Source organism: Poecilia formosa, unplaced genomic scaffold, assembly GCF_000485575.1.
Source record: "Poecilia formosa unplaced genomic scaffold, Poecilia_formosa-5.1.2 Scaffold27, whole genome shotgun sequence".
In the NCBI taxonomy this organism is placed as follows: Eukaryota; Metazoa; Chordata; class Actinopteri; order Cyprinodontiformes; family Poeciliidae; genus Poecilia; species Poecilia formosa.
In genome coordinates, this window is record NW_006799966.1 from 1,112,297 (window position 1) to 1,137,948 (window position 25,652).

General features: G+C 36.2%; 2 protein-coding genes across 2 annotated transcripts in view; both read right to left on the reverse strand.

The window, feature by feature from the left end:
- b4galt2 (UDP-Gal:betaGlcNAc beta 1,4- galactosyltransferase, polypeptide 2) overlaps positions 1–16,288 on the reverse strand; it is a 171,942-nt gene extending 155,654 nt beyond the window's left edge. The window contains exon 1 of the mRNA XM_007548574.2: positions 15,895–16,288. The gene's annotated coding sequence lies outside the window, so the exon portion shown is untranslated. The remainder of the gene's footprint in view (positions 1–15,894) is intronic.
- A 904-nt stretch (positions 16,289–17,192) lies between these two features.
- On the reverse strand, positions 17,193–24,258 carry atp6v0b (ATPase H+ transporting V0 subunit b). Its single transcript, XM_007548575.2, has 8 exons — positions 23,985–24,258; positions 21,921–21,969; positions 21,456–21,539; positions 20,554–20,631; positions 19,598–19,667; positions 19,351–19,402; positions 18,951–19,141; positions 17,193–18,859 (listed from the first exon to the last, which is right to left on the reverse strand). The coding sequence occupies exons 1-8, from the start codon at positions 24,067–24,069 to the stop codon at positions 18,833–18,835; spliced, it is 636 nt and encodes a 211-aa protein (XP_007548637.1). The 5' UTR covers positions 24,070–24,258; the 3' UTR covers positions 17,193–18,832.
- Positions 24,259–25,652: the final 1,394 nt, after the last annotated feature.

Sequence of the window (25,652 nt, forward strand, 5' to 3'; positions counted from 1 at the left end):
TATATATATATATATATATATATATATAAAAGCAATGTAGCACTTTGAAGTTTGTGGCTTGTAGCATAAATAATTTTGCAGCCATTCGTCATTTGATTAAAGAGTAAACAACTAACACTTCTCATAAAAAGCCTTCCCCTTAACTGTGGTGATTTTTATTGCAATTTTGGACGATTCTAGAGGAGATACAACATGCAACTGATTGCATTAATCACAACTAAACACATACATCCCTACTCTCTGTACACGTGCTACATCAGTGTTGTTTTGTGCTGCAACATTTACCTGTTTTCTCAGTCATTCTCACACCTCTGATTGTCTCTCGCTGCCTTTCACACAGGTGAGTCTCAGCAACATAACACAACTGTTGGAAGTGGATACAGCAACACACCTACCAACATAAAATTACCTTCACAGTTGGATTGTGCAGCGAGAAGAAAACAAACACTGCAGCAATGAATGTCGTGCTCAAGGGCACCTTTGTTTGATTGACATTTACCTTGTGTTACAACGCCGAAGCAGACTGAGAATCAAACATGGATGGAGGAGATGAAGAAAGACAGATTAAAACACATATCATCTGTGAGTCAGACAGATGCAAAAAGTGTGAATCTATAAATTGGTCATTCATTACATGTAGTTTGAACATAAAGTGACTGTCACATCTTCACATCCCACGCCATCTACTTACAGTAAAAAAGCTAAGGAATAATTAACTCTATACTAGGCTTGATTTGCCTTTCATTGGCATAATTCTTGATCACTTCTAACAAGATTGGAGGCACTGGAGAAGAAGCAAGTTCTTTCCCAGCAATAGTAAAAGAGGATGCCTCTTCTTTTCTCCACAAAGGTATCTACATATAGCTATCTTTCAAAGGACTCTGATTGACAAAATGTATGAATCTTTTACCCTCCCAAACATAAACAGAATTTTACCATCTATTCTTAACTCAACTCTTAGCTGTATCCAGCTACTATGTTTTCATGTTGGAAATATATTTTCACTGCTGAGATCTAAACCCTTTATTGGTTTTCTATACTTTGAAACTAAACGACAACTAAATCATGATTTTCTAACTCTTCTGCAGATGTTCCCAGTTGAGCCCTCGGGCTGCAAGCCTTGTTTAGTTTGCTTTATGTGCATTTCTCTACTAACAGATGAGAAACACAGCAGCTGTGCGACTCCCATCTTTACTACTTAGAGAAATCTAAAAATAAATTAGATTTTTTTTTATATTAAGACTAGAACACTTTTTATATGAAAGGTGTTGTGTGCAGAATATTATCCGTAACCCTTGATATTGTCTGACATTTATGGTAATGCACATACATTCTTTCTGAGTTAGAAGAGGCAGTATGGTGTTTTTCCTTTTATAAACATTTGCATTAGATTAAGGTCAGGGTTTTGACTTGGTAATTCTTAGACATTAACTTTAGTCTTCTTAAGAAATTATTGTCTAGAATGAGTTGTGTGCTTTGAACTTTTGGCTTGCTGCATGACCCACATTCTCTGTGGATAAATTTCATGGACAAATGCCTAGGCTTCTTTTAGAATCTGCTGAAATAATTAATAATTTATTGCTCTACAGGCAAAGCACAGTGTTTTTCTAATGGAGGATTTATTTTTTATTTTTTACATTAATATGAGCTAATGTGTTGAAAGTACTTAAGGTTGCAGTGTAACCTCTCCCATAGGCTCCTATGCCTATGGGAGAAGGCATAGGAGCTGCACGTTTTTCACAGATTCTCTGTCTCAAACCATACTGTCATGACATTGTGATAATTTCAACAAATATGTAAAAAATATGCTTTTTTTTAACAAAAGTTTTAACTAAAATGTGATAGCGGATCATCATAGTCTCATAACGATGTGAAGGCTTTAACCAACTAAGTCTTGGATGTCCTTCAGAACCAAAGAGACTCAAAGTAAAGATTAAACCAGGATGAATAATAAATTTACATTCATCAAGGTACTACTAGTAAGTGTCTCTTGGGAAGTTGTAGTTGCATAACAGGATGTGTCATTTTTTGTTAACAAGCTTAATGGGTAGAAGTAGTTCTGGTTCCCAGCTTGTTTCCGTTTTCTCCAAAGTGTCAAGACTTCTCTGTGAAAGTTTCATTCCTTCATATTTTGACTAACTTGACGCAGGCAACATAAAAGGTAAATAAGTCTGAGAGTAGAAGTGAAATCTTCAACTGGATGAAGATCAGAGTCTGAGCAACACCCTCTCTTTCTTCTCCTCCTCCTTTCACAGTGTCTCTTGAGCTCTAGGCCTCTTGCATTTTTAACCTACAAGCCAGCCCTCCCGGTCTTATGAAAAATGCATTAGCCATGCTACACTTGATACTGTAGAGCCTCTGAGCACTCTCATGGCACCAGTACATCTTGCTGTAGGCAAGTTCATCTTCCACAAAACCAACTGGGGCACAGTGGGACAGGCAGAAGCTATCTTTGGCTTGGCACAACCACACTCTGTTGTCTGAGTCGATTGTAATAAGAAAAGTAGCTCAAAACTGAAGCCATAGATCTGTGAAAAGGGGTATATCTGTAAACCGCTGTGGCTGATTTTTCTATACTTACGGTTTTCAACTCTCGTCAAATACGAGATGCCATTGATATAAAATGGGGAACAATTTTGACAAAGAGGTGATGCCTGTTTTAATTGCCAACTTTTTGTTGCACTACTTTAAGCATACAAGCTGTGCTGTCACTGCTATATAACAACATATAGACAGGTGTGTGTAAATTTAATTTTAATCTAATGTTGTGTATTTTGCTACAGTTTCTACTCTTTTCAGATCTGAGCCAGCAGGTTTTTTCCTTACATTAAAGCAAAAAAAAAAAATGCTGTTTATCGACCAGCCATCCTGTCCAAGAGCATTCATGGCAGGTCAAAATAGCAACCTAAGTTGTATGTAATTACTGGGTTTGGTGTGTGGTTAAGCAACTATGATTCTGAGAACTGCATTACAAACAGTGACATTTAAGGAGTATTCGCTGCCATTAATAACTGTCTCAAAAGCTTTATCAGGGCTTCTTGGGTGATTGCTGCTGCTGTCTGGCCAGCTGCTACGCTGGATGGAGTTTTGTTGCTTGTGAAGTTCTGCACTATCTTGCTACAGAAATAATCACAATAATAAAAGAAAATCTGACTTTTGTTACAACTACAGCGACTATTTGCTGAATCTCGACTGTATTCTTTTGGATAGTTATGTCCGTAATGTTACAGTCTATAAACTGAGAAGTATGCCAGATGTATATTGAAGTCCCTGTTTAAAACTGTTTAATTTATCTACATCCTGTAATCTATTCACAGTCTGTGCCATCACTTAAAAAAAACAAAAAAAACAACAACATATATTTGCTTTTGAAATACTTTTCTTCCAGTGAATAACTCAGCTAATAAACTCTGAAAGGTCAGTACTGTCATGTCCCCTGCCGAGTGGCTGATTCATTGTGTCGTCATTTGTCTCTTCGATTGTGAGGCTAATGGTAGCTGAATAACCAATGTGTGACATCATCATGCAGTGTTGTAGGTAAGAGTGGGCTTTTATTGCTTCACACATAAATGGGTTTGGCTTTAGAAACCCAAAGACATTATGTGTGATCTATAAGCAAATATGATTATCATCTGTTTAAAGTTTAGACACAAATTATCACACAGTTAGCAAAATGACTATAGACTAACTACCTTTGAACATTTAATGTCAAAAGTTGTTACATTTTTATCTGTGCTCTTTTCTTCTATTACAGAAATAAATTTGTCTCCATTACAACAGGAAAAAAAAATAAAATTGGCTTGACTCTTTGCCCTTAAGTCACCAGGCAGCTTCACTTTTCATTGTTGGATCTGGATTAGTTTTCTTACAATACATGTGTAAAGTGCCAAGGGTGGCTGTTCTAATCAAATTGTACATGGCACAAAGAACATAAACATGACAGGTTAGAATCACAGTTTTATCCTCCCACAGCCACAAAGACTTTCAAGAAATACTGAAGTCTCTTTGTCTCTTTGTTGTTCTGCCTTTTAAATGAGCTTGATAATGTTTTAATTCATGATCAAAATCCAGTAAAATAATAAATGATCCTACATTCTAACCCATGTTTTGCTCAATGCATCATCTTAGTCTCAGTGAAATGACCAAAAGATTTCATAATGACAGTGTTCAGCGAGCTATTCTCCTCCATTTCCATGCTCTCGCTCTACTATGGGAAGTTTCTACAGAAAAGATGCCTGAAATTAGAACAAAACCAAAAAGGATTGCTGGGCAGTGCATTGTACATGCATTATGATGTGGTGGTCTGTTGCCTGGCTCCCACGGTATAGGTTAAAAGTAACAGAAGCTTATTTCTTAAAATGCTTTAGCAAGTTAAATTTGTGTCGTGTTCTCAACTTTTAATGCATTTCATCTGAGCGGCAATCTTTATACAAGTTTAAATAAGGCCTGTGGAACAATTGCAAGTGAAACAATTATAAGATCTGTTTTCTAACTTGCTAGGACTAATATTAAATAAATGAATAAGACAACAAAGAAGTTGGCATCATAGACTGTTTATGTTGGTTCTGTATTGAGTTTTTTTTGTGTAATATTGGCATCCAATCAGCACGAGTGACAAACTATCTTACTGCTTTTAAGCAATCTGGATTACCATTTGATTGAAACTTTAAACCAAAGACAAGGAATCCATAGCCTTACAATCGAGAGGATTCCCACGATAACACCGTGGGCCTGATCTTTTTAAAATTTACGTGAATAAAAAGCAATACCAACTTGATTTTGTGTGCAAACCTCATCTAGAAGCAATACTCAAACAGGAATGCGTTAGTACAATGAGAACAGCCGGCAGAATAAACTTAGCATATCTTCCTCCATGAATATGGAAAGCGTCTGCTGATCATCAGAAAGCGCTAAATACTTGAAGGAGGACATGCAAATGTAATGACTTACCACTCACAATGCTATTCACCAAACCCGAACCACATTGCTGGGTGCAGGATTAACAAATAATGTACTATCACTTTGAGGCAGCACACTGTTAGGTCTTAATACTATGCAGGTAGCCCAGAAAAGGTCATCTTCTGCTGCAAGTTCCACAAATTGTGCATGCAAAAAATATCTAAGTAGGACAGATTAAAGCTGCTGGACTGCTGACCATGTTTATCCAATTAAACCAAAAAGGAAACAACACGACAAACTTAACTACTGTGCAATGTTATTTAGCAAAACTGAACATTAACTGCCAACAGGTAGTGAGATTGCAGAGTTAAGTATATATTTTTGATTGCTCTTTAAATATTTATTTTGTTTATCACATTGCATACTAATTTAGATTAATTTAGATGAGATTTATTATTATTATTATTATTACTATTATCCCATCATAATGACTTTCTAATGAATTTGAGAGTGGCTCACACAAAAAGCCTAATTTTAATTGGCTGGTCTGCACCACTGTTACACTTGTAATCAATTACACTGCAAATCTTTGTAGATATACCCACTTACTGTACATGCAATATGTATTTTTTTTTTTCCTCATGCAATTTACTGCTCCGTATTTGGAATCTTTGTGGATCAGGCCCTATATCTGAATTAGTAAATGGCTCTGATGACTTAAGACAGAAGTATTATTACATGGTCGATGAAGAAGTATTGTTTCTGGCTGTCAAGTGGTGCTCGTTAGAATCCAACTGCTCTCTTGCCTGAGGGAAAGATTCAGCTGAAACTACCTGCAACGTGTTTATTCTCTGTACTGTGTGAGCCACTTTGATAGCTGTCGTCTGATGTAATTTATAGGCCTATATTTCTGCATGTTAATGTGACACAGTGAGACAGATTAACAGCCCAGCTGAAAGATGACACAGTGGCTAAGAGCCATTGATTTACTAGAAATAATGGAAACTGAAACCAGAAGAGAACAGCAAAGCAAAGTAAGAGTAAACCTCTCTGGTCTTAACCTCCCAAGACCTCCCATCCTCTGCTCACAGCCACCCAAGCACAGGAGGAACTGTTTTAGAAAAAGACTCACTGCTTTTAAATTTAAAGGATGAAAACGAAAGAAAAAAAAATCTATAATCATAGTCAAAAGGCTACCATTTAGTTATCCTGTATTTGGTTTCAGGTCATGGTTGTGTGTTTTCCGTTTTTGGAAACAGAAGATATGTTAATTGTAAATTCTTATTAATATTCTATGACAAATTATAAAATAAAGCTGCACGTGGTTATTTCTCCAATTTCTTATTTAGACGTTTAATATTGTAAAGCTAATTGACCCTTTTTCTAATATGTCTTTAAATGGTGTTAATTATTTACAACTGACAAAAAGAAAAAGATTGCAGCTCACAGGAACAACTCTTTCACACCCCTGTCAGATTCAGAATCATTTAGAATCATTTAGCTTTATGTGTTAATATGATTATTCACGTCTAAAGTTATTTGTGTAAAAATAAAGTCCATTAAATCTAAATTACCTTTAGCCAAATAAATAAAAATAAAAAGGATTGAACAAAAAACTAACAGAAAAAAAATTTCCAGCACCTCAGGGTCTACTTTACTACAACAGTTGTATTTATTGAGAGTCTGTATTTCTTAAGGCCACAGGGAAAAAAAAAAAAAAAGTGTCCTTGTCAGGCTGTTAAGCATGATGAGGCTGATTTTGCTGAAGGACACACAGTGGGGAAAGTAAATATTTGAAGGCATGCTGATTTTGTAGGTTAGCTCAAATAAGAAGCAAATTCAACATTTTTATAACATTTTCATTTTAATGAAGACAATTTTGACTCAGAATATAAGCCAAAGCTCCAGTTGAAAGTTGATTTGCACACCACAGACTGAAATAACTAAGAAGACTGACTTTTGACCTCTGTACATCAATCAACCAATCAATGATAGATACTCCTGACATAACCTGGTCAGAAGGCACCACCAAGGTCAGCATCTGTCAACAGAATCAATTTCTTTCAATCCAACATCCCTACCATGATCTGCAGGACCAGAGAGCTGTTTGAGAGCTTCAGAGAGAAGACAGGAGATCTGTGCAAGGCTGGAATGAACTCCAAGACCACCAGTAAAAACTTTGGTGTGATTATTATCAAAAAGATTGCCTCACTGGGTGAGTAAAACCACAACAAAGGGATCTGTCCACAATTATGCAGTAAGAGCGTTTGGACCCAATTCAGCAGCATCACCACCATGCGTTCAGTCATTGTTCTTATGCATTTTTCATTTCAAAATACCAGATATTTCTTTACTAATATTTCTACATCGTTTTCCTGCTGTTTTTATGGGATGAAGAACATTTGAGTATATTCACCATGAACTGTTTAATAAGTTTATTTTATTTTATTTTTTTGCACTTTCCACAAATCACAAAGCTTAACAGTGCTGACACTGCATTTTTCAGGAAGTGGTGTAGCTCTTTTTCACTGTTACCTTATTAGGACTGGCTTAGAAAAGCTGCTTTTAAAATTCCAGAAAACCAACAGGGAGAGGAATAGTAATAAAAATGTGTAGGGACATTTTTTTTTAAATTAATATAACATGCCATTTTGGAAACATATACTGTGTATTTGAGTATAAAATATCACTATGAACTTCCTTAAAAAGTATTGATCCTTTATTATCTGCGGGACCCCCAATAACACACAATGCAAAGTTAAAACTGTTTTCAGTTTTAACTGTTAAAACTGTTTTTTTGCTGATAAAGAACGATTTCACTGCTTTTCTTGCATCTGATCTCTGATAATCTTTGTTTCAAAAACAAAACCTCTTGAATTTTGTCAAGCAACATACAGAAAGAATATCCTAAATAAAATCCAGATTCTTTAAAGCAAAGTTTTTCAATGCCACTGCCTTTATTTTATTTGCAAGACTTCCAAAAAAAAACACACAAAAAAACAGATTTATTGCTATCTTTGGCATTTTAGACCCAGTTTAAGAAACCCAGTTATCTAAATTTGCAAACAAAACATCCCTGTCAGATTTTGAATGAGGGTAATTGTTTAAGTTTGTCAAAAACCACAGAATTGATAGTCTAAAGTTAAAATCAATATGTGATATGCCATGTGAAAGCTAAATCATGTTAATTATATATAAATTAGGATTTTGTCCTTCATAAAGTATTCTTCCTTTTTGTATTAAAAAAAGGATTTTTGGAAATTTAAAAGGAAAAAAAATGTGATTTTTCTTTTTACCATATTTTTCCAGAATTGGAAAATGGTACAAGAAAACTACATACCTTTAAAGACTGAATGGAAATCTGCCACAGAAGGTACGTGTACAGAACAGAAGCTCTAAATGATGCAGAGAAGGTTGGGAGTGAAAGCTAGGGTCAAATGAGACAAAAGCTTAGCATGACCCGAAGAAATCTTCACCTCACTGAGGGGCCAATGGACAGGGTCACTGGTTTACAACCTCCTTTTCTCAGCCAGAAACACCAAGGATCAGTAGTGGATATTTCTCCTGTAGCAATACTCAAAATAAATCCTTAAGGCAACATCTAATGAAGAATCCAACTGAGGTCATGGACAGCTCCCAACGCTAAAGAAAGTCTGTACAAGCAGCTGAAGTTTCAAGCTGCCAAGCAGCAGAAAAAGGTCTTAGCACTTTGCTGTCCAACAAAGGTTCTAACAGCAAGTCTCCAAGATGTTTTTTCTACTTTGGGATAAAATATTTATTTCACCAAATGCAGTGCAGTGATTGCTCGGTGTAATCAAAGACATTGGCATGAGCCGTAAGCCAACTTTCAACAAGTGTATTTCAGCAAGCTGAAACATCATGGGACCAGAACAGTGTGTCATTTTATTTTGATAACTCCTCACCATTCATAAAGCAGCTGTTGGCTGCTTTATGCAAATCCAACAAAGTCCTATCTATGGCCCAAATGCTAAAGTGGAAACATCATCATCTCGTTCTGTCCTCTTTTGCTCCATCTCATTCCCCTTCTCTCAGATCCAGCTGCTCATCTGGCAACAGAGCAAAGAAACAAATGAAGTGCTGCAACAGAATGAAAGCTTCACTGGGAGAGTGATGGTAGACAGAAGGAGTGAGACAAGGATTTGGTTTGTGGTTTTTAAGACAGTTTTACTCAAACATAGCTCTTTTGTTGGCAGATCAGCAGAGGGAAGTCTGGCTTAAAGTCAACAATGGCCAGTTGTGCATTCAAATTATTTTTTTTAAATAAATTAATGTTCTTGTGAGCTTGGATGCAGGCCTAATGTTTGTGATCTTTCTTCATAGTCAGCTTAAACAAAGAAACAAATTTGGTCCTTTCTTTAGAGAATTATTTCAGCCCAACTGAGGGGTTTTCAAATATGAAGGACCTGCTCAGAAATATGTAAAAGCATCTCAGTCATAATTAAGTTTAGACTTTAACAAGGCCACTCTAAAAAAAATTTCTGATACTTCTTGATTCTACTGGTCACACAGTAATCAGTAGTTGGTTGCAGTTTGTAAATGATTCAACAAGGAGAAACTGGCTTTCTCACAAAGTCCCAGGTGGGTTTGGGTGGCGTTTTTCTCTTACATGAAGTCATTTAAGGAGTTTTCTCCCAGAGTATCTATTCAGGTTGTTTGTCTGATATATACATGTTCTTCAAGTTTTGAAACATGCAAGTATGACAACAAAGTAAAAACAGATAAACTCTGTAAATCGTGTAGCTCACCAGCTGATGCCCAATGTAGGAAGTACATTATGTATTGGGTAGTAGAATATAGAAATCACACAAAATTAGACATCAAAACAAAGTTTTTCAGACAAAGTGATAATCCATATTTGCTAAGCTAAAGTAGATGAACCCAATAGTGTCAAGTATTGCAGGTGGAAATGTCATTTAATACTGAGCTGACAGCTCTCAAACCCCGAGTGTGAGAGACAGTGATACCGCATGTCCTTTTCTCTTGTGTTGAGACAAAGTCATGTCTGATAATGTCAAATCATGACAGAAGAACCCTCAACTAAGACAGGTACAGCTCATATTTTATTTGGACCACACTTTTCAAGCACGAGCATCACCCAGAGCGTCAACTGTAAAAGGATAAACTAAAAAGTCAAAGAAATTAGCAAATATTAGTAAACTGTTGAAATTTTACAGTCAGGAATCATTTAAAAAATAAATCCTATAATAAACCAGTGGCTTATATTCTTGAAAAGAATTGCCACATCATCTCATTTCCAGCACAGAAAGTGGGGAATATGCCAATGTAGACTGGGTAAAATAAGACCACTTAGCTAAAGGTTTTTATCATAACATATAGTAAAATAAAATAAAAAATAAGAGAAAAAAAATGCTCAAATTTGTTGTCAGAAGACTGATAGTAACACTGAAAGAGGAATGAACTTGTCCTGGGATGACTACAAGACGTTTTTACCAAATGCAGCATCCAGACTTGACTCTTAAATCTCTGGGTATAACATGTTATTGTCTGATGAACACAAACTAATAATTTAGGCTATTCTCACAGAAGGTAAATTCAGCAAAAATGCATGAGTGCATCATAAATATGATTAATAGAGTTAAACTCTTGGCCTGAAGATTTTCTGTATGGAGTTTGTGTATTCTCCCTCTGCAGTTGTGTATACTATCTGGGTATTCTGTCTCAAAAATGCATAGCAAATTTGCATTAACACACTGAGACTTCTCTTTCATATCTGATTCATTGATTTCTGTATTTATTTGATCATTTCAGCACCAGACATACATTAAATTTTGACTCCTTTCTCTGTAATATCTCTCCCACCTCGACTGAATGAGTCATAACTGAGGAAAGCTCGAAATCACCAGAAATTCTAGACTTGTGACACAGGAATATTCTTCATAATCCTTTCTTTTGGAAATAGGTCTGTAGCTTTTAAAAAGCCAGAGTGCTTTAGTTGAATAGAGACACTTTAGATGTCAAACCAACCAAAGCTGATCCCGACCCCATGGTGTTAAGACAAGAGAATCACATTATCTCTTCATTTTCTTTCATTTGCACACACATAGAGACACAAGAGCTCTTCTCTCTTGCCTCCTGAAACACAGGGGGTTTGAGTCGAAATGAACATTCAGTGCAATATGTTGCATCCTTACTGAGGCTCTTTTTCTTGACAGTTAATTGAGTTGAGTCAAAATGCACTGAGGTAAAAGGAAATGACTTCAACTGGAACATGTATAACTGGATTAGACTGAATCTGTCTGTAGTGTATTCAGTTATAATTGGCTTATACTGGACTGTATATAATTGAGCTTGTTTACTTTTTCAGTAAAACACACTGAATTTGTTCTAAATTGGTGGTGCAGTATAAAAATAAAATGACTATGTGGGATAGAAATTACTAATAAGGAGTAGATTCCTACCGTCCCTGTGAAAAGGGGCTATCATGTCTCAAAAAAATATTTAATAATAAATATAGCGTCTTCATGGTGCATAGACGTCACTTGTTCCTCAGACAAGAGGGAACGTCTTTGACAAGTGAAGAAGAGCTTTTTGAAGAAATGTTTTTGAAAAGTTTTGTTGAACAAACTAAAATGAAGGAACCTGACACTCCTGTGATCCATCAGAGATAAAGCTGTTTGTTCTGAGCAAAACAAGACTTCAAAAAAATCATCAGCTTTCAGGGCCCTTTCTTTTCATCACCCGGGTATTGCTCAACATAAAGTGTTCAGGAGTTACAATTAAAAAGTCCTAAGTGTGTGTGTGTGTGTGTGTGTGTGTGTGTGTGGGTGCGTGTGCGTTTGTTTGTAATACCTTGTGGGGACGATTTTCCTGACATATACTACGTTGTGGGGACCAATTGCTCCTTGTGGGGAACGGAGCCTGGTCCCTATGAGGGGAAACCCTGTTTTTGGGTCAGGAGTCAGAGTTAGGACTAAGGTGTGAATTGAGGTTCGGTTAGGGTTAGGTACGTGATGGATAGGGTTAGGAAAAGGGTAAAGGTAAGGTTTAGGCTGTAGAAATGAATGGAAGTCAATGGAAAGTCCCCACAAAGATAGCAACACAAACATGTGTGTGTGTGTTGCAAAATAGTGTGTAAAATGGCTGAGAACATAATTAATGCAAACATAAATCTTTGTGTGCTAAAAAAAAAACAAAACAAAAAAAAACCTGATAGTGTTCCCCCTCCCAAAAAACAAACAACACAAGCTAGCAAAAAGAAGGCCTCAATAATTTTCTATCACTTACAAGGAAGACAAATTTGTTTGGAAATATTTCCTGACACAACGGATGTACCTGAGCAGATTAAACAATCAGTTAACATGAGCTTGTAATACTTTTGAGTGTATTACAAACTTTGATACTTTTGAGTGTCAAAGCGTATAATAGCCAAGCACATATAAAAGCCCAGCTAAATGTAGCTGCTGATTTTTCAATAGTTTATGTGTTCATCTATATCTGTAGCAGTCTTTAGTATTTAGTATTCAGTATCTGTATTCAGTATTGAAAAAAAAACAATAATAAGAAAATGTTATTGTGACGTTGAAGGTTGGTTGACGAAAGACCCAAACGCAGAGGCAACGGTAGCTTGTTTGTGAAGAATGATTGAATGTATGAATGAATAAATGATGAAAACACTTACAAAAACCACAGGGAGCACAAGGAGCTAGAGCCAAAACAAACAAAAAAAAAAAAAGCAGGAATCCAAGGGGAAAATGACAGCAGTGAAAAGAAAAAAGCTGACAGGAGAAACCAGCAAGGAGTGACTGAGAAATTACTGGGCGGTTGAACGCTGAAACAATGGACCTGGACTGATTAGCTAAATGATTGCAGGTGTGATGAGAAAGAGCAGGCAGACTGAGGAGAGGGAGAGAGAGAGAAAGTGGCACAGCAGGCGAGGGAGAGCATACAGGGGACTAGACAATGAATCTAACAGTAAAGCAAACAAAATATATAATAAAACTAAAGTAGCTAAAAGAACAAGACATGAGAAATAAACAATGTAAACTAGAATCACTAGGAAAGGACTGAATAAAAGACAACAGGAACAAGACTGATCTAACCAAAGTAAGAAACTAACAATAATAATGAAAATAAAATTAAATTACAAAACATTCTAAAATTCTAACAGTTACAGAGATATTATTATAATTAGAAATAACCTTTTGTTATATTTTTCTGCAGCAGGAATGATTGTTACTTTTGTCTTTTTAAATTAAACTTTAAATTACTATTTATTTTTAATTCTTTTAAATAACAGGATACCAAATATTTTACTCAGGATTGCAATACTGAGTAATTGCATACTCAGTCATGGTATTGCCATACAATACCATGACAATCACAAACTGACTCATACCTACTTGTTATTGAGTCTCTAATTGTTACAAAGGTATTTTTTTACATCACTGAAAGTGTTTTTCTCTCATGAATCTATAACAAGCAACCGGCTGTCTTTGATAACAAATCGTAATACAGTGAGAGCAAATGTTTCCCAAACAAATAAATCACATGCCAATGTTCCCCTAAAAAGCATTGACCCCTCTGGTCAAGAGGAGCATCACACAATTTTTATCAGTTAATGACTGTGCACACATTCATGAAACCAGGCAAGAAAAGAGCAGTTACAAGACAGAACGCACCCTGCATGTACACAAAGACACACACGCACACCCAGGTGTTCCTCTCCAAACCCATCCACTCAGTAACTCAGAAATGACCTAGTTAGTTCCCATGACAACAAATCCCAATACAAAGGAGCGGTCAGAAGAATGAATCTTTGGCTGCTGCTGACGTATGTGAGAATCGGGGTGCGCTTAATGAGTGTACCTGAGAAAAAAAACAAAAAAAAACAGTTTTGTTTCACAGAGCTTCACAAGATCTGGGAACTACACTACTATGAGCGTAACCTGATCGTTGTTAGGGAGTGCATTCTAATGAACTGAGTAGAAAAACTCCAGGGGAACTGACAACAGAGCCCCTTACTGCACAAACATATTTACAATTAAAGAAAAAAAGTTTAGTTATTTCTGTTTTTTGCTGTCAAGTAGATGCTAAATTAAGTTTATACTCTTGGAATGTCAACTTTCACCTTTAAATGAAGATAAATTTAAGTATGGTGCATATTAGCAACATTGGGCATAACGGGACAAAAACACAATAAAACAAATGTGATGCCATTTCTCAAGTAGGGCTTTGAAATTAACTTATGTACAATCATTTAGTGAACTTTATCACAGTTTTTTTTTAAAATACAGTTTAAAAATGCAAAATTCCAACAAGATGTAGTTCACACTTTGATCACTAGATGGCAACAAAGTCTTACTTATACAAGTTTTGGTATTTGTGGGCTCCACTAGCAGCTTGCAGCAAATCTCCAGTTTGCATGGAGTCATGGTAGAAGTAAGATTTTCAGAAAGATTTGGGTTGACAATAGTACAGATTTTACACTGTAATAAAAACATGTCTCTGTGCCAGAAAAAATTTGATATCTGAGCTGAAAATGTATATGTTCTAATTACTATGTAAACTTAAAAGCCATTATTATGCCATTTACGAACAAGAACCTTTAAATGGAAAGTTTAACGTGATTGAATGCCAGAAAGTAAAAAAAAAAACTTAAATGTTTTTTTTTTTTTTTTAATAACAAAAATCAACCTTAAAACTGACTGAAATTGTCATTTCCCCACAACAATTGGTTACCATCTTGACATGCTAAAAACATGATCAAACAATATGTCCTTTTACTAAAATGACTCACCCTAAACAGCGAGACACTTTACTGCTCAAATCAGCAGTCAACGAAAGAATCTCAAGTCCCCTTAGTGACAATACCAGCTGTCCTCTATTCCCAGAGAGTAATGAGGGTGGACCAGAATTTAAAGCAGCCAAACAGATTCGGCCATTGTTAATTTTCCTTCTTGGACTTGTTCCTTCTTTTCTACAGGTACATTCCAAACGTATCTTTATTTAAACAATCAGACTACAGGGTGGTTTACTCTCAAATACAATGTGATAATATTCCTTTAGGCTCCGCGTAGCCTACTGTAGATGGGCATCTTACAGTATTTTTTTTTCTAATTCAAGTGGTAAAATCAAAGAATGATAACCAAATCAAATCTAACAGTCTTACAGCATGTACACCCTATACATGCTGTATACAGAGAAAAACAATGGCAGAAACCATGTTCACACTGAATTGGACATGACCAGAGCAATGGTCTAAGCATACAGTGTTAAAAAGCAAAATTACACAATGCATTCCAGCAAAGCAAAGTCTATTTTAGAAGTAACTTCTCACAAATCAGTTGGTTCTAGTCCACTTCCTACTTTTGCTGCCCCTAAGAGATACTGTACCATAAATGAGAGAGATGTCAGACAGGATTTTAGTCTAGGTGCAGAGTTTCTGTGTGAACGTCCGGTTAGGTTAAGCACCTTGATGAGGATCCATCCCTTTTATCCTGTTCTTCCTGTACATTCCCCCTCTCATTGCCAGTGCACACTCTTTGCTCCTACTGTGCTCATGCTGGAATATTAGACATGCAGAGATGGATGGGTTCTGTTATACACATCGTTCCTAATAACAGCAGCTGCAATTATGGTAAGATTTCACATCTAAAGTAAATGTTTGCACCATTCTTAAGAGTTGATTCATATCAGCGGGCAGGAGAGAAGAGCAGTAATAGACTAGAGCGGATGAGGGAAGCCTAGAATGGCGGGTGTAAGGATGCTGCTAATTCATGGAAATGTTCCTGAGGAGGGAGAACAGAGGGGTAGGGGGAAGTAGATGCGATCTGATCTTCACAATATCCACAACTTGGTAAAAATGCAACTTAATGTTTGCTGCGGGACGTCTGGTTGTGTGTGTGTGTGTGTGTGTGTGTGTGTGTGTGGAGCATTGAGACAAAAGGAAGCATGTATTTCAAGCAGAACGAAACAATGTGTTCCAGAAAGCAAGCAGAGACAGAGAGCACCTACCTTCATGTTGTATCTGTGCAGGTTTCTCTGGTTCTCTTCACATTAACCGAGGAAAAAAACAAACCTACGTTGCATTCACTGAAGAAACCCTCTTACAAGCAGGAGGTTCAGATCGGGATCTGCTCGGGATAACTGTGCTCTTTTTGTGTGAACGCGCAGACTGTTACGTCCTCTCCTCCTCATCAAGGAAGCAGCCTCACGTTGAGCCAAAATCCGAACCCGACCCGTAAAGATACCCGAACCCAAAGCAAAGAATGTAACTGCAGCTTTTCCAGATTTCCCGTCATCGTACTGTGATTGTTTGGGTAAAGATGGTAGGAAAGCATAGAAAGATGCTCAGATGATGAGGATGTGAGCAGGTCCCTTCGCTCTTGTTGCCTACGGAAGCCTGCGTGGCCGGGATTTTGTTTCGCTTTTTTTTTTTTTTTTTTTAACAATGCTTAAATTCTTTAACCCACTTCGGAAAACCACGCTTTCAATTAAATAAATCTAAAGCAACTTTAGAACATAAAAGTAATTAATAAAAGAAAAGATAAATGGAACATTTTGGCCAATATGTAAAATGCTATTCAATATAAATTCAATATGCATGTTGAAAACACAAAGCTAACACTGAAAATCTGCGTGAACGCACCAACATTACAGGGTGATTGCAGTTTTCCATTAGCAGGGACATTGAAGCTGGTCACAGTTGAGTTGAAAAATAAATAAATAAATACATCCTGTAAGAAACCTGTTTAAGGACAGAATGATCATGAATATACAGCCAACTGAAAAGCATAACTGTTTTAGAAAGGTCAAAGTCTTGACCTAAACCCAACAGCAACTCAATAAATTGATAGATTGAGAATTAGACTGAGAGCTTGTTGAAAAGTCAACAGGGAATCTCAATGTAACATGACTGAGCTTCAGCTGTTTAAGGAGGGTAATTGTTTAGCAAAATTAGGTAACTCAAAAATAGAAGCTATAACTTCAGTGAAAGTTGTACTAAGAAGCAGAATACAAGTGTACAAATTGTGAATGGGGTATGGATATGAATAGAATACCGTACATATTTCAAAAAGACCAGTGTGTTTTCCTTTTTTATGATAAACAAATCAAATATTTATAATGTATTGTACAAGTTGATCAGTTTCATCGTTCCACATCAGTTTTGAGCAGATCGAGTTACGGTCTTCGTCGCCATCTAGCGGTGATGCACAAATACAGTTCAAACCTCACAGAGCATCTCAGCAACAAGACACTTCACCTCTGGTTCATAAAACCGTGACGTAAAAGTTAAAACGAAAGGTCAGAAATCTTGATCAAACCATTTATTTATTTTTCTCCAACATTTATGAAGCCAGAAGGAAAATTTGATTTTGATTGGATCATCCACAATGTCAAAAACAATGAGCTATTTTCTGATCACCATCACGTCAACACAGTGCATACACAGTACCATTTACAGTTACTAAAAACCCGGGTCGTTACAGTCCTTGTTTTTAAATGAAAAATATTCTTTCGAGCATGGCAATTAGGTTGAACTTTTTATTTTCCTAACTATGCCTTTCTTTTGTACAATTCAATGTTTGCGTTCACAAAGTGAGTGGAATGACTTCAGACGGTGAGAAATTAACTGATCTGTAATCTGTGGATTTTTTTTTCCTTTTCTTCTGTGACTGCACACTAGAGTAAATTAAAAATCCCTGACAGGCTACAAACCACCCAGATTTATTAGCATAAATGGAGATGTCAAAGCATTAATAAACGCTATATGTTGTGACGTATCCAGGGGCCTAACATTGTTTTTACTTACCAGTAGTTTTCTAAACATGTACATCCATCAGTTTCACACATCTTAAGGAATGTTAGTAATAGCCTGGTAAGCAAAGAGCAGTAAATGCAGATTTAACCGACTGCAGCAAAGCAGTCAAATATTATCATTCAAATGAGGTCGGAAACATGCAAAGAAAAAGTGTATGAAGTGTTACATTTCACAGTCCGACGTATCAGACAAACAGATTGATTCCAATTCTTGGTGAAACCAATTGCTTACTGAACACATTTCTGCTACTTAGATAGTTACAGCGGACAATAATGGATTCAAGAAAAACTTGAATCCAATCATAGCGTTAATGACACATTTTGAACAAAGTGACTCAAATGATTTCTTTTAGTTTTTTTGCAACATTTATGCAGACAGTTGGCTTGGAATCATTAGACGGGCCTTTTGCGATTTGACAAGAGCAAGGACTGAAGAGAGAAAAACAACCCAGGTAGATAGAGAATTGCTGCTGTGATTCATATGTTGCACAATTACAACTTCAGAACAATACTTTCAATTTAAACCTAATAAATGTTCAATAACTTTTCAAAAGCAGGAAAAACACTGTATGTGAGCCACCTGTAGAACGGCCCAACTTCTAAATTGAAAAGACCGGATACAAAAACAAAGAAAGAGGCAGACCAGGCCACAAACACAATGACAAACATCCTCATGCTTCACAGGAATAAAGAACATAAAATAAAAATCATATGTGCAGCATACACACACCCACACACACACACACAGCATTTTCAATACTCCAGAGTAATTTTTAACCATCGTTCAAATAAGAGTGGTCTGCAAGATTATTCAAGAAAACCTTGAAAAACCAAAACCTCACAGCTGAAGGCTACAGACTGCTTCCATGACTCAGGAAGTTAAATTGTTAACATTATCCAGTGAGTACAGAAGTGGAAATGAAAAATGTAGAAGAAAATCAACATTGAACCCCTTTTTCAGTTTCTTATTCAACATTCATGCTTCCCAATGATCATCCCACTCTTACACGAAGGATGGTTAAAAACAATACAGAGCGAATATAGACATTTAAATAATTTACGATGTATGTACACAATAATCCATCTTATTTTTCAGGAGTTTCATCGTCTTCTCAGGATGTGAGCGCATCTTCTAATCACCCATCTTTACTTTAGAGGTCTGAAGGGGGGGAAAAAAAAAATGCTGTTAGAGGGATCTTATAGCAGCTACAGGTGATCACCAGCAAGTATTGTTTACGAGTCTGGTTTACCTGCAGAATTGCTACGATGACACCAAACAGACCGATTGCACTGCCAAAGATTTCCACAATAAGAATCTTCACAAAGAGGCTGGCGTTCTGGGCGTCTGCCAAAGCTGCTCCGCTGCCCACGATGCCCACGCAGATCCCACAGAAAAGGTTGGAAAAGCCCACAGTGAGGCCAGCTCCAAACATGGAATAACCTAACCGTGAAGGGGATGAAATAAATCACGGGCTCAATATAAACAGAGGAACTATCTTGAAAACTACATGAAATTAGAGAGAGGAAAAAAAAACCCCTCCTAAAATAACTGCATTGATCAGGTGCAGTTTTATGTTTAGGGCTCCATTAAAAACACTTTGCTGGTTTCTCCCCTTTTACAGTTCAGTTGCTTTAAGCCTGTTTTCTCACCGGCTTGGTAATTTCGTGCTCCGATGGTCTCGGGGGTTGTGCCAGTGAAATTCTATAAGAGGAAAAGAGACTCTTTTTAGAGACAATAACTGATCTTTGTTCTGCTGCTTCAGCCATATTTCAGTTCTGTAGTAGTTCACAGCTTAAACTTTATTCTATGCTTGCATTGTACCTTGTCTAGCACTACTTTCCTTCTCTGTCATTTTATTTAAAAGAAGTGTTTTGTAGGCAGCAGTTTATCCGTTACCTCAGCCATGTTGCTAATAACAATTGCCATGATGATCCCATAAATGGCAACAGCTTCACAGAAGATAATGCTGCAAAGTAAAAAGAACAAAAGTAACAATGAGACATTAGAAATGACGGAATTTCATCAATATGTCTAGTGTGTAATTACTAAATGTGTATCTAAATATACTCAAAAATATCATTTCAGTAATTCAATTCAAAATGGTGATTCTTCCATTTCTGTTCATTTTGATGACTGCGACAAACAAATAATGAAACGCAATTTCTTTTTTTTTTTTTTTCTTTTAGGAATGTCATACTATGCAAGACCAATAAGAACTGTTACACAATCAGGTTACACAATGAGGTTGAGGACTGCTGACTCGACAGTAGTCCAGCAGATGATCATTGACATCCTTGACAAGGAGGTCAGACCACAAAATGTGACCGCTAAATCAGTCGGTGGCTCACAGAGTGCTGTAGCCACGCATAGTAAAGCAAAGTTGAGTACGCAGAAAAAAAAGTGGAAGCGGAAAGCAGCCACCAAGAAATTTAAGAGGACTTCATGCTTCCCTCTGCTGAAAAGCTTCATGGAGGTGCTGATTTCATTTTCCAGCAGGACTTCAACTTTAACAGAGCTTTGTGCCGCTGCACTGAAGCAGCAAAACACACCAAAGGAGGCCTGACAAACTTTTCAGAGAATCTATTTTACAAACCTTTTCAACGGGCAGACCTTTTGGCATTAAATGTTCGCTTTATATTAATCTTTATGTTGCAATATCAGATTTTTCAGGAAAAAAAAAAAAAAAAGACAACTGAGTTTTTATAATTAACTGAAATCCAGGATTGAAATTTAATGCATCGTATAAGTTATATCGCTGAAATACGTTGACTGTTCAATAGTAATCTGGTGTAGCAAGATGAACTAATAGGGTTATTTTTTATTATTTTTAATAGTAAAGCAAATGTGCCTACCTGACCAAATTTTTGGTTTTGATTCTTGGAGCCTTGACTCCTCCACCAATGATGCTTGAACCAGTGATGTAGATCCCCCTGGAGATTGAGGCAAAACAGGAATTCAGTTAAAAATTAAAGAAGAAAGAAAAGTGAAACAGAGTCATAGTCACAAATTAATTGCTACCATATATAACTGAAGGTTTCTATAAACCCAAATTATCTGTAATGGTTGTTATGGTCACTTACACACACTATTTGTTGGGCTAGCACTTGACTACATTCGGTGAGTAATTTGTAGCTAAACAGACAGCATGCTATTTTTAGCAGTCTGGGGAATACTTGTTTTTCATCCAGTTTAGATCTGTATTCAGCCTGACATTATCTTTTAGATGTCTTCCCTCATTATGTGGCTGATATTAAAAATACACAGCCCCCTAGTTTAATTGGGCCTTTTAGAAGTGTGTTTCTGGTAGGAACTGTACTGGTTTCATTTATAACAAACTGGGTTACAGAAAATGTCACTGTATGTAAATGGCCTGAAAAAACAAGTTGCCAACAGCAAGTCACTTTTAAAATTATTAGGTACATTTTTTTTTGCCATTATATTGATGCTAAAATGCCAAACCTTCAACTGCACTGCAGCTTTACGACTGATTTTTTTGGATTATATCGCCATCAGTTACATTGGCACTGTATAAAGATAACATATGAATAAAAACAGTAGGAAATTATATCAAAATTTGTAATACTCTGGATTTGCAAGCATCAATGTTAGGTGGAAAATTTCTATCCAAAGAAAGCTTTACTCTAAACTTTCAATGGTTGGTAACTTTACAAAGGAGAAAAAAGGGTGACTTCTGTATACTATAAATAATTGTGTTTTTAAATGACAGATTTCTGCTTCTTTTTATTGTTCTCACCAAGCTGCTCCCACCACAGACAGAGAGATGGCCAAACCGATGCCCAGATTGGCCCACATAAAAGGAGACGTCTCAGTCAGGAACCTGTAGGGACAAAAGTAGACTTTAAAATTGCGAAACTTTTGTGAGAAGGCGTCTCAACTTTTAGGGAAGTTTAAAGAATAATTTATTCTGTCCTATGAGGCAAAAGACTGCTTGTATCATTGACTGATGATTATGATGCATGTCAAAGGAGATCGCAAGCGATCTGCATGGCACTTACACAAATACCTCATTTAGTCTTACAAATTGTATACATTTGTGTGCAAAGTAAACAGCAGTTCACTTTCTAACAGAACTAGAGATCATCTGCTCCTAGAACACCAATGTTAACCAGTCCTAAAATCCACATGGTTCTTTGCTGTGCTTTAGGGAAAAAGCTCAAAGCATCCAAATGAAAAGCATAACAATCGCGCCAGTACTCACCATGCCACATCAAAGCGGAATCCAAGGTCAAATATGGTGTAACATATACCTGTGAGAGGAAAATCATAATTTTAAACTGTGGCACAGCTTAAGCAAGACATATCCAATCACTGTTTGATTAAAGGTGCCTTTTGCTTTGACGGCTCTGTACTAGCTTTCATCTGCTCCAGCTCTAAATACAAAATACCTCAGGAGTCAAAGTCCTCCTGAGGTATTTTGTATTTTACTCGTACATCATATGTTTTAGAAAAGATATTCTGGGATCAGCGAATATGGGGTTTAGCTTGAAAATATAACACACAGCTCCAACTATGAATTAATTTTACTTAAAAGATAGTTTATGAAACCTACCATCAGTTTCCGAAAACTCAAAAATGGTTTATCTGATTTTCAAGACTCAAGTAATGATCATAAACTAACTCACAGGTGCATCCTCATGAATAAAAAAAAACTACAAAAGGATTTTACAAAAAAACAAACAAAAAAAAATCAAGAAAATTATGGACCACACTCAGCATCTTTTTCATGAAATTGGCTTCTTTAAATTTGCTGCAGGAGAACCCTCCTGTCCACAGCCATCAGAATCTACAACTCTTTGAAGAGTCTTGGTAATATAAGTTACAACATTTAATTTTCCTTTGGGAAAATATTTTTGAACTGAATTAGACTAGCATTATTGCAAAGTTATTTTATTTCAGTCATTAAATTCAAAACCAAACTTTTATTTCAAGTACATATTAAACATTTCTCTTAATTTTGGATAACTTCGGTGGCTGTTGAAAGAGACTCCAGTCGCAGTCAGCATTTTGTGAATTGTCCCTAAATTCTTGAATGAGCTTTGCTTTACAATCCTTTCAACACTGGAGTTATCCTAAATTAATTTTGCCACTTTTTTCGACTATGTGATCCCTTCCCCTTGATATTGTTGGACACATTATACTGTGAACTGCCAACCTCTTTAGCAGTGAATTTTATAGTGCAGCCATTGTCATGATTTTATAACAAATAATGGTAACATGTCAGCATTAAAAATGCCTATAATTAGTTTTATGTGATATTATAATTTTCTGAGAAGCAAAATTTAGGGATTTCCTTAAACGTAAGACACAAACAAATCAACAGAAAAGCACTTGTAAAAGTTCATTTTGTGTAAAATTAGGATACACTTGATTAGATTCAGTTTTTCCAGATAAATTAATTAAATTAAATGAACTACAAAGCTATATTCTCATTTACTGAGATGAATCTACACATAGGATACTGCTCTCCAAAATTACAACACTTAAGAAAATCCTACTCAAATGACAGTAGGATTCTTCAACAGAGAGCATGTCATTTGTGAAACCTGTTTAACTTGGAAAAACTTAAGTCGTAACTATACGGCTTTTATGGGGTCTGAGACCAGACGGCATAAGTTCCAGCTGAGATCCTTGAAGACTGTATCATTTCTGCGATGGCTCACACTCATGTGAAACAGTGGCAGTTCCTGCTTTTATTTTATTTTCATTATACATTATGTTGCAAACCAAGACAAGCTAACTTGCTAACGTTAGCTTACCAAATAAATGTAAAATATTTTTAAAAAGCAGCTCAGCTATTCTAAATAAACCTAAAGTACGAAACGTTTTAGAACAGCTACCATATATCTTAACATGTTCTGTCAAAATGAATCTCTGACTTGATTTTTTCTAACAAGCTAGCTTTTCGTTGCTAACATTTAAGTAGCTAGATGCTACATTAGCTGGAAACTTGTCTCTAAAAATAAATACATAAAAATGTACACTGCTTTCAAAAATAGGATTTGCTTTGGCGTCTAACTGTTACCACAAACAAAAACATAGCTTCAATAATTAAAATAACCAATCCAGTACTAGCTAGTCAAAAAAAAAAAGCCGCAAACCTAGCTAGTCCCAAGAAGTAGCCAGGTCCCACAGAGGGCTGCTCATCTTAAAATACCAATCATGTAAGAAGGTGTCAACTATTGACTGAAAAGCATGAGATACACTCGGTTTCATTCATTAGTTCAACTACTACGAATTTATTTTAAAAGCGTTGCAAGCTTACCAACGATTAGTATTGTACTCCAGAAGGCCAAAGTGACCCCCGTGTAAAGAATGGCGTGTCCGTTCATCATCCACTCTAACAGCATCTATCCGGCCGTCTAAACTGCAGAAGCAGCAATTTAATCTTGGCTCTAATTTAAAATCCGAGGCAAAAATAGCAAAGAGAACAATTTAATTCTGATTTTCCAAACGGCGTCTGACACTAGGGGAGGAAGAGCATCAAAAGGAGAAGCTGGTGATATCAGCTGATCCCGCATGTGACCGAGAACTGAAGGGCTGCGTTCGAATTCGTTTTTATTTTTTTGCAGCGTTCTAGGAAAAGTAGAAATAAACACAAAAGCTTACTCTAATGCATATTTATCTCCCAAATCATATATTCATTTAGAACCATTTTGAACTTTAACACAGTTCAGAACAACTAAAAAAGTAAATAAGAAAACCAAACTTGTCTTCAAAGGCTGCATCCAATACCAAAGTAAGTTGCGCAATTCTTATGGTGTCCACTAGATGTCACTGTTGTAACGCCCACAAAAACGGAGACGTGATCAGAGTGACTTTGGATTGCACCCCCGCAACCATCACCTCTAAAAACCCATTCATTAGAATGAATATACAGTAATCACACCTGAATATACAGTAATCAGTATAGATAGTACTCCATTAAAAAAAAAATCTGATCAGCCAACTAAGAGGCTGATGGTAAACCTGAGCTGCAGAGATTCATACTTCAGCTGTGAGAATTGGTCAGCATAGCATTAGCAAAGCAGTCCACAGATTTATCTTTTACATCAGAATGGCAAAAAAAAGAAAGAAAGAAAAACAAGAATCCTGTCTATAGTTGGGCACCAACCATGACATTAAACATGTGTATGATGCCCTGGTGAGATTTGATCAAAAAAAGAATTTGTTGATCTACATACAAAATATTATTTTGGGTGGAAAACAAACCACAGATCACAACTGACATAATGTGATCCAGTGTGTTTGTTCTCATGTTCAAACACTGTGGTGGTGGTATCATGTTATGGGAATGTTTTCATTCAGCAGCGACATGTTTGTATTGCACATGCAACCTGTATGAAATGTTCATACTAGTGAAAGATCTTTTTGTTACTGTGCCTTATTGCTTTACCTTAATTTAATGTAATGCTCTGCAGTCAACCATGTTGCAATTCAGTTAAAAAACACCTTTTCAACTAATTTGCTTATCATGACTTACCATAAAAAATCCAACAAAGCAATTTTATATTAAATAAAAATAGTATTTCAAGTTTCTGCTGCACAGTGCAGCAGAAACTAGATGGAAATTATTTCTTACTTAATTTTCTTACCTCCAAAGGATGCTTTTCCAAGCGTCAATCAAAATTTCTTTCAGCTCTTTGCCAGCTTTCTCCAGAGAAGAGAAGTCCCTCAGCTCTTATTGTTGCTGTCAGTCGTGTCCTTTGTTCCATCACAAATAAGAAATGTGTATTGAAAACCGTGAAAAAAACCTAGTCATGCAAGATTGAAAATTGATGTTGAAAGACAACACATAATGCTCAGGTTTGACTTTTTTCTTATTTTCCCACACATTTGTCTTTGTGCTCATGTTTTCAGCATGATTCAAGACATAAGATTAAAAAAAAATAAAATAAAAATAAAAATGTTAAGTCTTAAAAAGATTTATGTT